General features: G+C 56.1%; 1 protein-coding gene across 3 annotated transcripts in view; it reads right to left on the bottom strand.

Moving 5' to 3' along the window:
- Positions 1–1,044: 1,044 nt before the first annotated feature.
- The window catches only part of SLC66A2 (solute carrier family 66 member 2), a 53,004-nt gene continuing 42,751 nt past the window's right edge, over positions 1,045–11,297 (bottom strand). For all 3 annotated transcript variants that reach the window (XM_040632410.1, XM_040632409.1, XM_040632411.1), the window contains one exon: positions 1,045–2,870. In XM_040632410.1, coding sequence (XP_040488344.1) covers positions 2,663–2,870 — 208 coding nt within the window. In that variant the 3' untranslated portion in view covers positions 1,045–2,662. The remainder of the gene's footprint in view (positions 2,871–11,297) is intronic.

Below are 11,297 nucleotides of genomic sequence, written 5' to 3'. Positions count from 1 at the left end.
GCAGCTCCACGTCCCTTCTCGGGAGCCACACACAGAGGCTACAGGTGAGTTGGTGAGTTTTCTAGAACTGAGATGGGCTCGCAGAGAAAGACGCCGTCGTCTTACTGTTCACTTCGCTGTGGGGACTTTTACTGCGTGCATAAATTAATTAAAAGTTAATTTTAATTGACAGTATCAGAAGGAAAATAAAAATCCACCCCCAAAGCAGGACAAGGGTCCAGGCTGGGGGTGCTGGCTGCCTGAGAGAGGGCCACAGAGGGTGTCACCAGCTTGGACCGGCCCCTGGCCAGACTCACTCTCACACTAGGGGCCGGTGCTGAAGAAAATACTTTCATGTATTTTTCACCATATCTTTTTGATATCTTGCCCCCAAACGTAAATTGTCTCCGTGAAAAAATTGCTCAGCACACACACCTCCATCCCTACTTTCTCTGCAACTGTCCATCCTCCTGAAACACTTCTTCTTCAAACAAGACACCTCTCACCCTTCCGAGGCATTCAGCGGCCAGGGCCTCCCCTGGCCTGGCTCCACTGGTCTGTCCCGGGCGGGGGGCTAATCTGTTCTGGGGGCTGGTCTGTCCCAGGGAGGGGACTGGTCTGTCGGCTGGTCTGGTCCTGGGTTGGCTTGTCCGGGAGACTGGTCTGTCCTGGGGTCTGGCCTGTCCTGGGGTTGGTCTGTCCTGGGGATGGCTCCACGGGGCGCTGGTCTGTCTGGGGGGGGGGCTGGTCTGTCCAGGGGAGACTGGTCTGTCCTGGGGGGCTGTTCTGTCCTGGGGGGTTGGTCTGTCCGGGGGGGGCTGGTCTGTCCGGGGGAGACTGGTCTGTCCTGGGGGTCTGGTCTGTCCGGGGGGGCTGGTGTGCCGGGGAGGGGGGGTATGTGTCCTGAGAGAGCAGCCTGGGTCTCACAGGGGCAGAACTGGACCCCAAGCAGGGGGTGCCCGCCCTTCCCTGGAGACCCCATGGCAAAGGAAGGGCGGGGACCAATGCTTCACTCTGTCCTGGGCCCCCGCTGCGACTCCATTCCCTGCAGTCACCAGGCCACACTGGATCCGCGAGCGGTTTATTGAGTGAAAGTCGCGCGCTGACAACTGTGAGTGCTCCCCCCGGTGGGCACAGGCCGTCACTGCTGCAGTCGCAGGCGGTCTAATCTGCAGGCAATTCCTGCTACAGACACTCCCCCTTGTGTTTAAAAAATAAACATTTTCAAAGCGTCTTACAGCCCAAATAACTAAGCAGGATCTCGCGCAAACATTCAGGAGTTTCTGAGGAACACTCGGGAGGAGGAAACAGCTCCGAACAGCAGACATCACTAGAGCTCTGGCACCGCCCGCAAGAACACACCCCAGAGCTGCCCCTCCACCCCGTAAAAGGGAAGCCACACGGAAGCTTCTAGAACACTCAGACGCTGGGGCCTGGGAGCTTGCCCAGGACTGTTGGGCATGGCCGAGATGCTCCTGTAAAACTGAAAGGGGGACCAGAGATGCCCGTGCCTGGCCATAGCCCCCCACCCTGGAATGCCACCCCAGGCCCGAGAGGAGCATAGTGACACCTGCCTCGCGTGTCCCCTCTCCTGACCTGCAGGCCATCCCCGTCCTGGAAGACGGACGTCACAGGCTGTGTGCTGCAGCTGCATGCAATTCCCGGAATCCAGGAGGCACGCTGCACCTGCCCAGACCTGGTCCCAGGCCCCTGGCTTTCCTGGGAGCACACACGGGCCACGGGCCCCCCACCACACCCCTAGGACTCGTGGGTAACTCTAGGCTCTGGTGCCAACACCCCTGAGCTCACTCTGCCAGTGCCCTGCTGGCATGGACGCAGGCTTGCCCCCTCGCTGCCAGTGGGGTCGACACCAGCATCTCCCAGGAGGAAGCCAACGCAGAAATGAGGCATGGGGGTCCCGCTGCCGAGCTGAGGGCCAAGTCCTGAGTCCCGTGAGGCAGCTGCTCTGGAGGCGGGCCTCGCAAGGCCACCTCCAGCCAGGTCAACAAGAGCACTTGTAACGTGTCCCCTTGCGGCTTCCTTTCCACATGCATCAGGCGCGTACAAAACCCCAGCCACACTCCTGTGCCGGGGCCCTGTCCTGAGTGTACGTGCTGTCACCAGGGCGTCCATGTTTGGGCATTCTGAGACCAGGCACTGCGTGCCAGGACCCCAGGCTCTCCTGGTGCCATTTCTCACTCTTGCTCCCCAATCCTACCCATGCCGAGGGTTGCCGCGAGAGCCGGCTGCAGGCCCTGGGGGCCCCCACCAGTCCACATGCCGGACCCCTGCAAGCTGAGACCCCGAGGGGGCTTCCTGGTGCCCTCTGTCCTGTCGCAGCCCTAAGTCTGCCCTTTCCTGGGTCTGCGAGCATATTCCAAGTTGCAGACAGGTGTTTTTTTGAGAGGAAGAAAGAGAACACTTGGTTTTCCATCACGTGGAAAACAGCCGCAGCCCAGCCCTGGGGTATAAAGCCCACTCGCACTTGTCGTCAGGGTCAAGAGCACACACGTTGGCACCCAGGCCCCCCACCAGCCCACCCCAGACCCACAGAGGCTGACCAGATCCAACGGCCGAGACACCCTCTCGGACCACGGTGCCTGCCTGCCCCAGGCAGGGAGGACAGGTGGCCGGGCCGGTGCCCACGGCAGGATGCCACACGTCCGTGTCCTCCCCTGCCACCTCAGAGGGCCTTGGCACTGGCAGGGTGCGCCACGTGGGGGACTGGCTTCTGGGGGTGGCGGGCGAACACATAGGCCTGTCCCAGGATGGCCAGGTCCACCAGCACCTGCAGCAGACCACACACGGAGAACTGCAGGGGGGCGCCGTTCAGCAGGAAGTAGGCTGTCTTGAAGGTGTCACCGCTGGTCCACATGAGCACCATCTTGATGCTGCAGAGATACGAGCCAGGGGTCAGGGGGCATCCAGACCGCGACCTGCCCCCCCATCCCTCCCGTCCCCACCGTAAGGCCGCTGTGTGCACAGCCACAGGGACAGGAAGGCCCTGCAGCTATCCAGGCAGGGCAGCTGACACGGCGGCAGGGCCCACGTGGCCTCCCGAGCATCCGTCCCTCCTGGCTGCAGGCGTGTGTGCCGTGCCCCTCGGGAGACACGCTGTGGCCTCAGACGGGAGAGGGAAGACCACCCTCTCCCCAGACGGCATCCCAGGGGCCACCAGGCAGGGGCAGCAGCCACAGCCTGAAGACTTCAGGAGACCACCACGCGGCCACAGGGACGGGCAGGCTGTGCCCTGCTGGCCATGGAGCCTTGCCCGGGAGGGGAGGCCCTCTCACCTGGAGCTTCCCCATCCTAGCTGGGGAGCCCGCAGTCCGCACCTGGGGGTGCTGAGGACAAAACCAGAGGCCACCAGCGGAAGCAGAGCAAAGCCCTGCTCTTGGGAACCCCTGCCTGGCCAGACCCCTCACTCCAAAGATAACTGGAGGGTGATTCCATTTCTGGTCACCAAAGCCAACGCCCCTTCAAACGTTTCAGATCAGTCCGCGGGGGGACAGGGATCTTCAGGGGGTGACGAGGTAACACTGTCACTCACGGCCCACGGCCCCCACACACGTCTCTGCACACAGCTTCAAACGCCATGGCTTCCCGAGTCATGGGCACAAGCACCACGGCGCTGTCCTGCACACGGTATATTCCAATCAGACCCATTTCCACCAGCACCTGAACCTTTCACAGCTCATTAAACCAACCACAGAGGTTCAGGCAGGGGTGCTGCCAGGCAGCAGGAAGGAGGTGAAGACCCCCCAAGCAGACAGGGCGCACATCAGAGCTGCCCACACCAGGCCAACGGCCCGGCAGGCGCTGAGCTCCTGCAGGGAGCCAGCCCTGCACCCCAGAGTCCCGGGCATTCTGACCACCTCTGACCCCAGGCTGCCGCTCATGCCTAAAACCAGGGTGAGGAGTCCCGGCTCGTACACTCCCAGCCCGAGGACGGAGCTCTGTGCGCCCTCCTCCGCCCACTGAGAAGTCTGACCGGCCACACAGAACGCAGGCGGGAAGCGGAGAGCCCTCCCGACCTCACACGCGCACGTGCACACACACACGCAGGGCTCCTCCGGGATGGTCACTGGCAAAGTGTTCCAAGGGCTGGCGGGCCCCATTCGGCTTGTCTGCGGACAGGCACTCCACAGCCAAAGAAGCCCACGGACACACCAGATGTGGCCTGTAATACTGGCTCGTAGAGTATTTCAAAATTCTGTTTTGAGTGAGCTGATAACTAATTCCACATCTCTAACATCCACATTATATACAATAGAGCCTCGTTTTCGGGCTGCTTTTCAACACCTGACTTTGGTTTTTAGCAGATTGTGATGCGATGCGTGTTTGGGATTGCTTCTCAAATCCGTAAGTTTATCTGACATCAAATGTGGAACGTTTTCAGACATTTCTTCAACCATTTTTGTCTGCTGCACACCCTTCTCTCCTCCGACTCAGACGACACCACTGTTAGATTTTTCGGCACTTTCCCTGAGTCTCTTTCCCCGTTTTTCTCTGTTGTTGAGAGTGCATTTTTATTGACCTGTCTGCAAGTTCACAGACCCCTTCCCGGGCCATCTGCATTCCACCACCGAACTCTCGAAGTACACTTTTATTCGGCTGACTGTGTTTTTTAATTGAAAATGTTCTGTTTTGTTCTTTTTTATAGCTTCCATTTCTTTGCTGAGATGTCTCGTCTCCATTCATTTCCAGAGTGTTTGCTCTTCTCTCTAGACCGTGTCCCAGTGACCGTCCCCAAGCCCACGCGCCCTGATGGTCTGTGTTGTCTTCTCCGTTGAGAGCTGTTGAGATGTTCCTGATGCTTCCTATGCTGAGTAATTTCGGTTTGTATCCTGGACATTTTTAACATTACACAATGAGACTCTAAGTCTTACTAGAGCCTATGGAGAATATCAGGTTTTCTGTTCTAACGGGCAATTGGCACGGTTCAGTTCAAGCAGCACATAGGCTGCAATTCAATTCAGCTCCGTCTTCAAAGCCCCTGCAGGGCCATCTGGGTCTGTACTCCGTGGGCAGCACGCAGTGGCTGGTCTGAGACGTGGGCAGTGACCTACCCCACCACTCAGTTCTCAACGCCTTTGGGAGGTAGGTTAGGGCCAAATCCATGCACACGACGCTTGGGGATGAGCCCGGGAGTTCACATTCAGCTTCACCGGATCCCTGTCCCATCCTCCTGACTCTGTGCCTCAGAAACACTCTTCTCCAGTGCCCTCCGGCCGGAGAGCCAGGGCTTTAGTCTTGTGGGCCTGCCGTGCACCTCCCACGACACTGATCTGCCTCCGGGTCCCCGCGCAGTGGGAGGGGGAGGGGAAGAGCCACGGGATTCCCCTTCGCTCTCAGGATCTTCTTCTCTGCCACCCCGGGGCTGCCACCAGCTTTGAAGGCTGCCGCTTCGGGACTGGGGCCTGCTGGGGCCCAGGTGTGAGAGCAGGGCCAAAACGTCAACAGCCGCGGCTCCTCCTCACCCCTTCCCACACTCCGAGCAGTGGCGGCCGAGCTGGGAGATCCTCCTGCCCGGCCCAGGGCACAGCCCTGAGCTCCAGGCCATGCTGAGCCCAGGCTGGCAGACACGGACAGAGAACAGAACAGCCCGCAGCTGGCATGAACGTGGCTTCCTTCCCCCACCCTGCCGGCTCCCGCCGACTGCCGCAGCCCCCAGCGCTGCCCCGCGCCTCTGTCCAGGCGCTCAGCTGCACTCGGGGAGAGATGGGCTTACCCTCAGCAGCCCCGTGAAAAAGATCTGAGATTGGTGGTTCTGGCTGGCGCTGCACCACTGGCCACCTTCCCCAGCTGGTCCCCGTAGACCACTGGCCTCGCCCACCCCGGATGCCAGCCGAGCAGCAGGAGGGACAGTTCCCACGGGATGTGCTGCCTGTGGTGATCGAAAACCCTGCACTTCCCAAGGCCGTGCCTCTGGGTCGGTCCGGGTGGTCCTGGTCTGGGGCACCAGCTGGGCATCTCGGCCTGCAGCAGAGGGGCTCAGCCTGCCACCAGGCCCTCGAGGGGACTGGATGGCGGGGGGCACAGACAACAGCAGGTGGAACACTGAGGGGCAGGGGCTAACTGCACACTTAGCACTGGCGGGGGCCATGGAGGTGGAGGACACGCCGTGCGACAAACGGAGGGAGGGAAGCGGGTCAACCAGGGGACAGAGCCGATGGCACACAGAGGCCCGCAGGCCTGGGCCGGGCCCCCCGGGAGGCTGCAGGCACCTGGCCCACTGGGGCTGAGATGTGTGGTCTGAATGGCACCGTGGAGGGGTGGGCCTGCTCGCAGCTCCCACACTCACACCCCTGCGCTTTTCCAAGGAAAACGAGCACCCACAGGGCAAGCATTCCAAGGAGAAGTCAAAAAGCAACCAAGGGTTCTGCAAAAGGCCGTGAAGACAAGGAGAGAAGCAAGAGGGCTCAGCAAAGGAGGCTAGTTCTGTTTAACGGCACTAAGAGCTCAAGGCACAGTCTTCGCCAGACATACCCGAATTTTAGGAGGAGACGGAAAGACTCCCTCAAAACACAATGAACCCTAACGAGCCACAGAGCTTGTTCTAGCCCAGGCAGCGGGGTCCGTCAGGGGGCCGGGCTGGAACCTTCTCTAGCCGACCTGCGGGGGGAGCAGCCGGAGCTGGAGGGACGCCAGCCTGGAAAGGCCCTGCCTGTGTCCCCAGCTCCTCAGGGCGGGCCAGTCCTGGGCTGAGGGTGTTCCCGGCCCCCCTGAGACGGCCACCTTGCAGGAAGCCGGACCCTCCATTCACTGCTGGCTCCAAGCGAGGCGGGACTCCACACAGAGGCACACGGCACGCTCCCTGCATGGCAGGCAGAAGGAGCAGCTGGAGCCTGGCGCCCCGTCAGAGCCCCTCTGGGCCCTGAACGCACAGGTGCACTCTCCACCCTCGCCAGTGGAGACGTGAGGTCACCGCGGCAGGCGGGGCTCTGCCAGACGTAAGGAGCGTTCTTAGCTGCAGAGATGCCTCACCCGGCCTTGGCCCTTGGGCCGGCTATGGCTCAGGGTCAGGAATGGGACAGCCTTGCTGAGGCCCCACGCCAGCCGCCTCGGTGGGGGGCTCGGGGGGGGGGGCATGGCAGCCAGGTCAGATACTAATCAAGTCATTCCTGCCTGGTCCCGCGCAGGAAACAAAGCCCACCCTGACTGGTTTGCTCATCAGGAAGGGACGCCCTTGGGCAAGGAACGAGGGCTCTGGATGTACAAGCTGTCACCCCGAGACCCCGACGTGCCCCGCCCCCACACCTCCCAGGACCTTCAACGAGCTGTGAATTCCCATCACCCACAACAACTGTGGGAGGGAGGGATGAGCCCCAGGAGTTGGGCTATCGCCCCACAACATGCCAGGATGTATGTCCTGGAGTTCCCACCCCAGCAGACCCCCCTCCTTGGATGGAGAGCACTCAACCAGCCCAGAGCTCCAACAATGCGGGAAGCCCAGACTGTCACCTCCCAGGCCCCAGGCTGCGTCCTTCCTGCTCAGGCTGGTAGCCTGGGAGCTGGATTTCTCTGCCCGTCACCAACCCCACCTGCTGCCCTGGTCCTTCCACTATTTTAATCCAGGCTCCTGTTACCTCATTCTTGGCTCCTGCATTTTTCCTCCCAAACTATTCCTAAAATTCCTCTCACCTCATCCTTGCCCCGTCCAGCAGTCCAGAAAGCCTCTTCCCAGTTGGTGCCCCAAGAGATGATGGCCCAGCTCCCGTGTCTGCCCAGCCTCCCCCAGAGCCCAACTCAGGCATGCCAACTCCTATGGTCTCCCCAGCCCTCCCCTCACTGCTACTCCCCCAGCCTAGACGCAGACCTTCCCTCTTTCCACCTATCACAAGCTCTCCTGTAATTCAAAATCCACCCCAAACACATCCCAAAGGAATAGGTTTTTGTGACCTTGGGTTAGACGGAGGTTTCTTGGGTATGACAAAACAAGCAAAGCAACCCCCCCCCCACACATCAGAGTTCAGCAAATTTAAAATCTTTTGTGCCAAAAAGGAAAATATCAGGAGAGTGAAAAGACAACCCACAGGATGGGAGGGAAAAACTGCAAATCATATGCCTGATGAGGTTCTAGTATCCAGTGCATACGAGGAACTCGACAACTCAGTAATAAAAAGACAACCATGGGGCGCCTGGGTGGCACAGCGGTTAAGCGGCTGCCTTCGGCTCAGGGCGTGATCCCGGCGTTATGGGATCGAGCCCCGCATCAGGCTCCTCTGCTATGAGCCTGCTTCTTCCTCTCCCACTCCCCCTGCTTGTGTTCCCTCTCTCGCTGGCTGTCTCTATCTCTGTCGAATAAATAAATAAAATCTTTAAAATAAAAATAAAAATAAAAAAAAAAATAAAATAAAAAAATAAAAAATAAAAAAAAAATAAAAAGACAACCAACCAAATTTAAAAATGGGCAGAGGACTGGAACAGACACTTCTCCAAAGAAGATACACAGATGGCCAAAAAGCACATGAAGAGATGCTCGACACCATTAGTCATCAGGGAAATGCGACTCCAAACCACACTGAGATCCCACGTGACAGCCACTAGGATGGCTAGAACCGAAAGGCCACATAGTAACCGTGCTGCAGAGGACACCAAGGATCAGAACCCTCACACGCCACCGTGGACACAGCACGGCAGCTCCTCGAATAATTAAACACAGAGCTGCCATCTGACCAACAGTTCCACTGCCGGTCTCTTCCAAGACAAATGAAAACAAATGTCCACACGGAAACTTGCACATGAATTTCACAGCAGCGTTACTTGTAATAGCCGAAAAGATGCTGAACAATCCAATGTCCGTCGACTGAAGTACAGACGCTGAAATATCCGTACAACGAAATAGTACGGTCCAGCCTCAGGAGGGGAGCACTGATACGTCGTACACGGCGGAGCCTGGGAACAGCGTCAGGGTTCCACGACTCCATTTACGTGAAGTGTCCTTAGAGACAGCAGACCAGTGGTTGCCGAGGGCAGGGGGTGGAAGAGGTTGGGAGCGAATGAAGACTGATTACCGGCAGGTACAAGGTTCCTTTTTGCAGCGATGAAAATGTTCTGATATTAGACAATGGTGGTGGTTGCACAGCTCTGTGGACAGACTAAAATCCCTCCAACTGTACACTTGAAATGGGCAATGGAAACTCAACAAAGTTGGGTCAAGGGCCTGGAGCTCCCATGCCCTCTCCAGATGTACCCCTCTCCCCAAATCTGCATGTCTTCACCAGCCTGAAGCTCTCTGAAGAGGTCATCTGAACGACCAAATAGATGTTTCTTATAAACCGTTATATTGCAATTTATATGCCACATTTTGCTGATCCGTTCGTCCATCAGTGGACACCTGGGCTGCTTCCACACTTTAGCTGTTGTGAATACTGCAGCTGTGAATATGAGTGTACAAACATCTCAGGACCCTGCTTTCAACCCTTTGGGTAGATATGCAGAAGTAGAACTGCTGTGGGGGCGCCTGGGTGGCGCAGTCGTTAAGCGTCTGCCTTCGGCTCAGGGCGTGATCCCGGCATTCTGGGATCGAGCCCCACATCAGGCTCCTCCGCTATGAGCCTGCTTCTCCCTCTCCCACTCCCCTGCTTGTGTTCCCTCTCTCGCTGGCTGCCTCTGTCACATAAATAAATAAAATCTAAAAAAAAAAAAAAGTAGAACTACTAGATCATATGGTGATTCTATTTTTAATTTTTTAAGGAACCTTCATACTGTTTTCCACAGGGGCTGCACCAGTTTGCATTCCCACCAACAGTGCATGAAGGGTCCTCTCTCTCTACACCCTCACCAACACTTGCTGGTGCTGGTCACACCCTGCTCCGTGGGAGGTAGGACCTCAGTGCATTTGAGCTACATTTCCCTGATGAGTCGGGAGGCTGAGCATCTTTTCTTGGGCTTATTGGCCACTTGTACATATGCCTTGGAAAAATATTTTTCCAGTCTTTTGTTCATTTTTAATTGTGTAGTTTGGTTTTTTTGTCATTGAGTTTTAGAAGCTCTTTCTATAGTCTCAGTATTAATCCCTTATTGGAGAGATGATTTGCACATATTTTCTCCCGTTCTATAGATTGGTTGCCTTCTTACTCTGTGGATAGTCTTTTGATGCATAAAACTTTTTGGTTTTATGAAGTCCAATATGCCCCTTGGTTTTTTCCTGTGCCTTTGGTGTCACATCCAGGAAATCACTGCCAAACCCAACATCACAATGCTTTTCTTCTGTTCTCTTCTAAGAACTGTATTGTTCCAGGTGTTACATTTAGGTCTTTGATCCACTTTGAGTTAATTTTTATAAATGGTGCCAGGGAAGGGTCTAACTTCATTCTTTTGCACGTGGATATCCCATTTCCCCAGCACCATTTGCTGAGAAGACTGTCCTTTCTCCACTGAATGGTCTTGGCACCCTTGCTGAAAATCATTTAACCGTATATGTGAGGGTTGTTTCTGGGCCCTCTGCTCTATCCCTCTGGTTTATTTGCCTTTATGCCAATAACACCTTGATTACTGTACCTTTGCCATTATTTTTGAAATCTGAAAGTGTGAAATCTAGTTTTGTTCCTTTTTGAGATTGTTTTCACTCCTTGGGGTCCCTCTATATTCCATATGAATTTTAGGACTGGTTTTCCTATTTCTGCAAAAAAAAAAAAAAATCACAGGATTTTGATAGGGATTCCATTAAATCTGAGATTGTTTTGGGTAGTATTGACATTTTCACAATACTGAGTCTTCCAGTCCATGAACACGGGGCATCTTCCCATTTAGTTATGTCTTCAATTTCTTTCAACAGCGTTTTGTAGTTCTCATTGTATAAGTCTTTTACCTCCTCAGTATTAATTCCTAAGTATTTATGCGTTTCATGTTACCACCAATGGAATTGTTTTTGTAATTTCCTGAGTGCCCTGCAAGCTGCTCGTGCTGGGGGATTAAGCTGTTGTGTCATTTCCTACACCAGGAAGCTCGACTCTTGGGGCACCTGGCTGGCTTAGCTGGTTGAGCATCCAACTCTTGATTTCAGCTCAGGTCACGATCTCAGGGTGTTGGGACTGAGCCCTGTGTTGGGCTCCATGCTCAGCGTGGAGTCTGCTTGAGAGTCTCTCTCTCCGTCTCACTCCGCCCCTCCCCCCACTCTCACTCTAAAATAAATAATCTGAAGAAGAAGAAGAAGCAGCAGCAGCAGCTTGAATCTATGCCTTCTAGGGATGTGAACTCTGTTTCCTGTCCGTGGAGCATAGCCTCCAGCCACAGGCACCAGCAGCCTCTACTCTGGCCTGCCTCTGACCCTTGGACAGTCCTTTCCCATCACAGAAGCTTAGACTTGGAAA

Source organism: Ursus maritimus, unplaced genomic scaffold, assembly GCF_017311325.1.
Source record: "Ursus maritimus isolate PB19 unplaced genomic scaffold, ASM1731132v1 scaffold_18, whole genome shotgun sequence".
Taxonomy (NCBI): Eukaryota; Metazoa; Chordata; class Mammalia; order Carnivora; family Ursidae; genus Ursus; species Ursus maritimus.
This window is presented reverse-complemented; position numbering and strand designations above follow the sequence as displayed.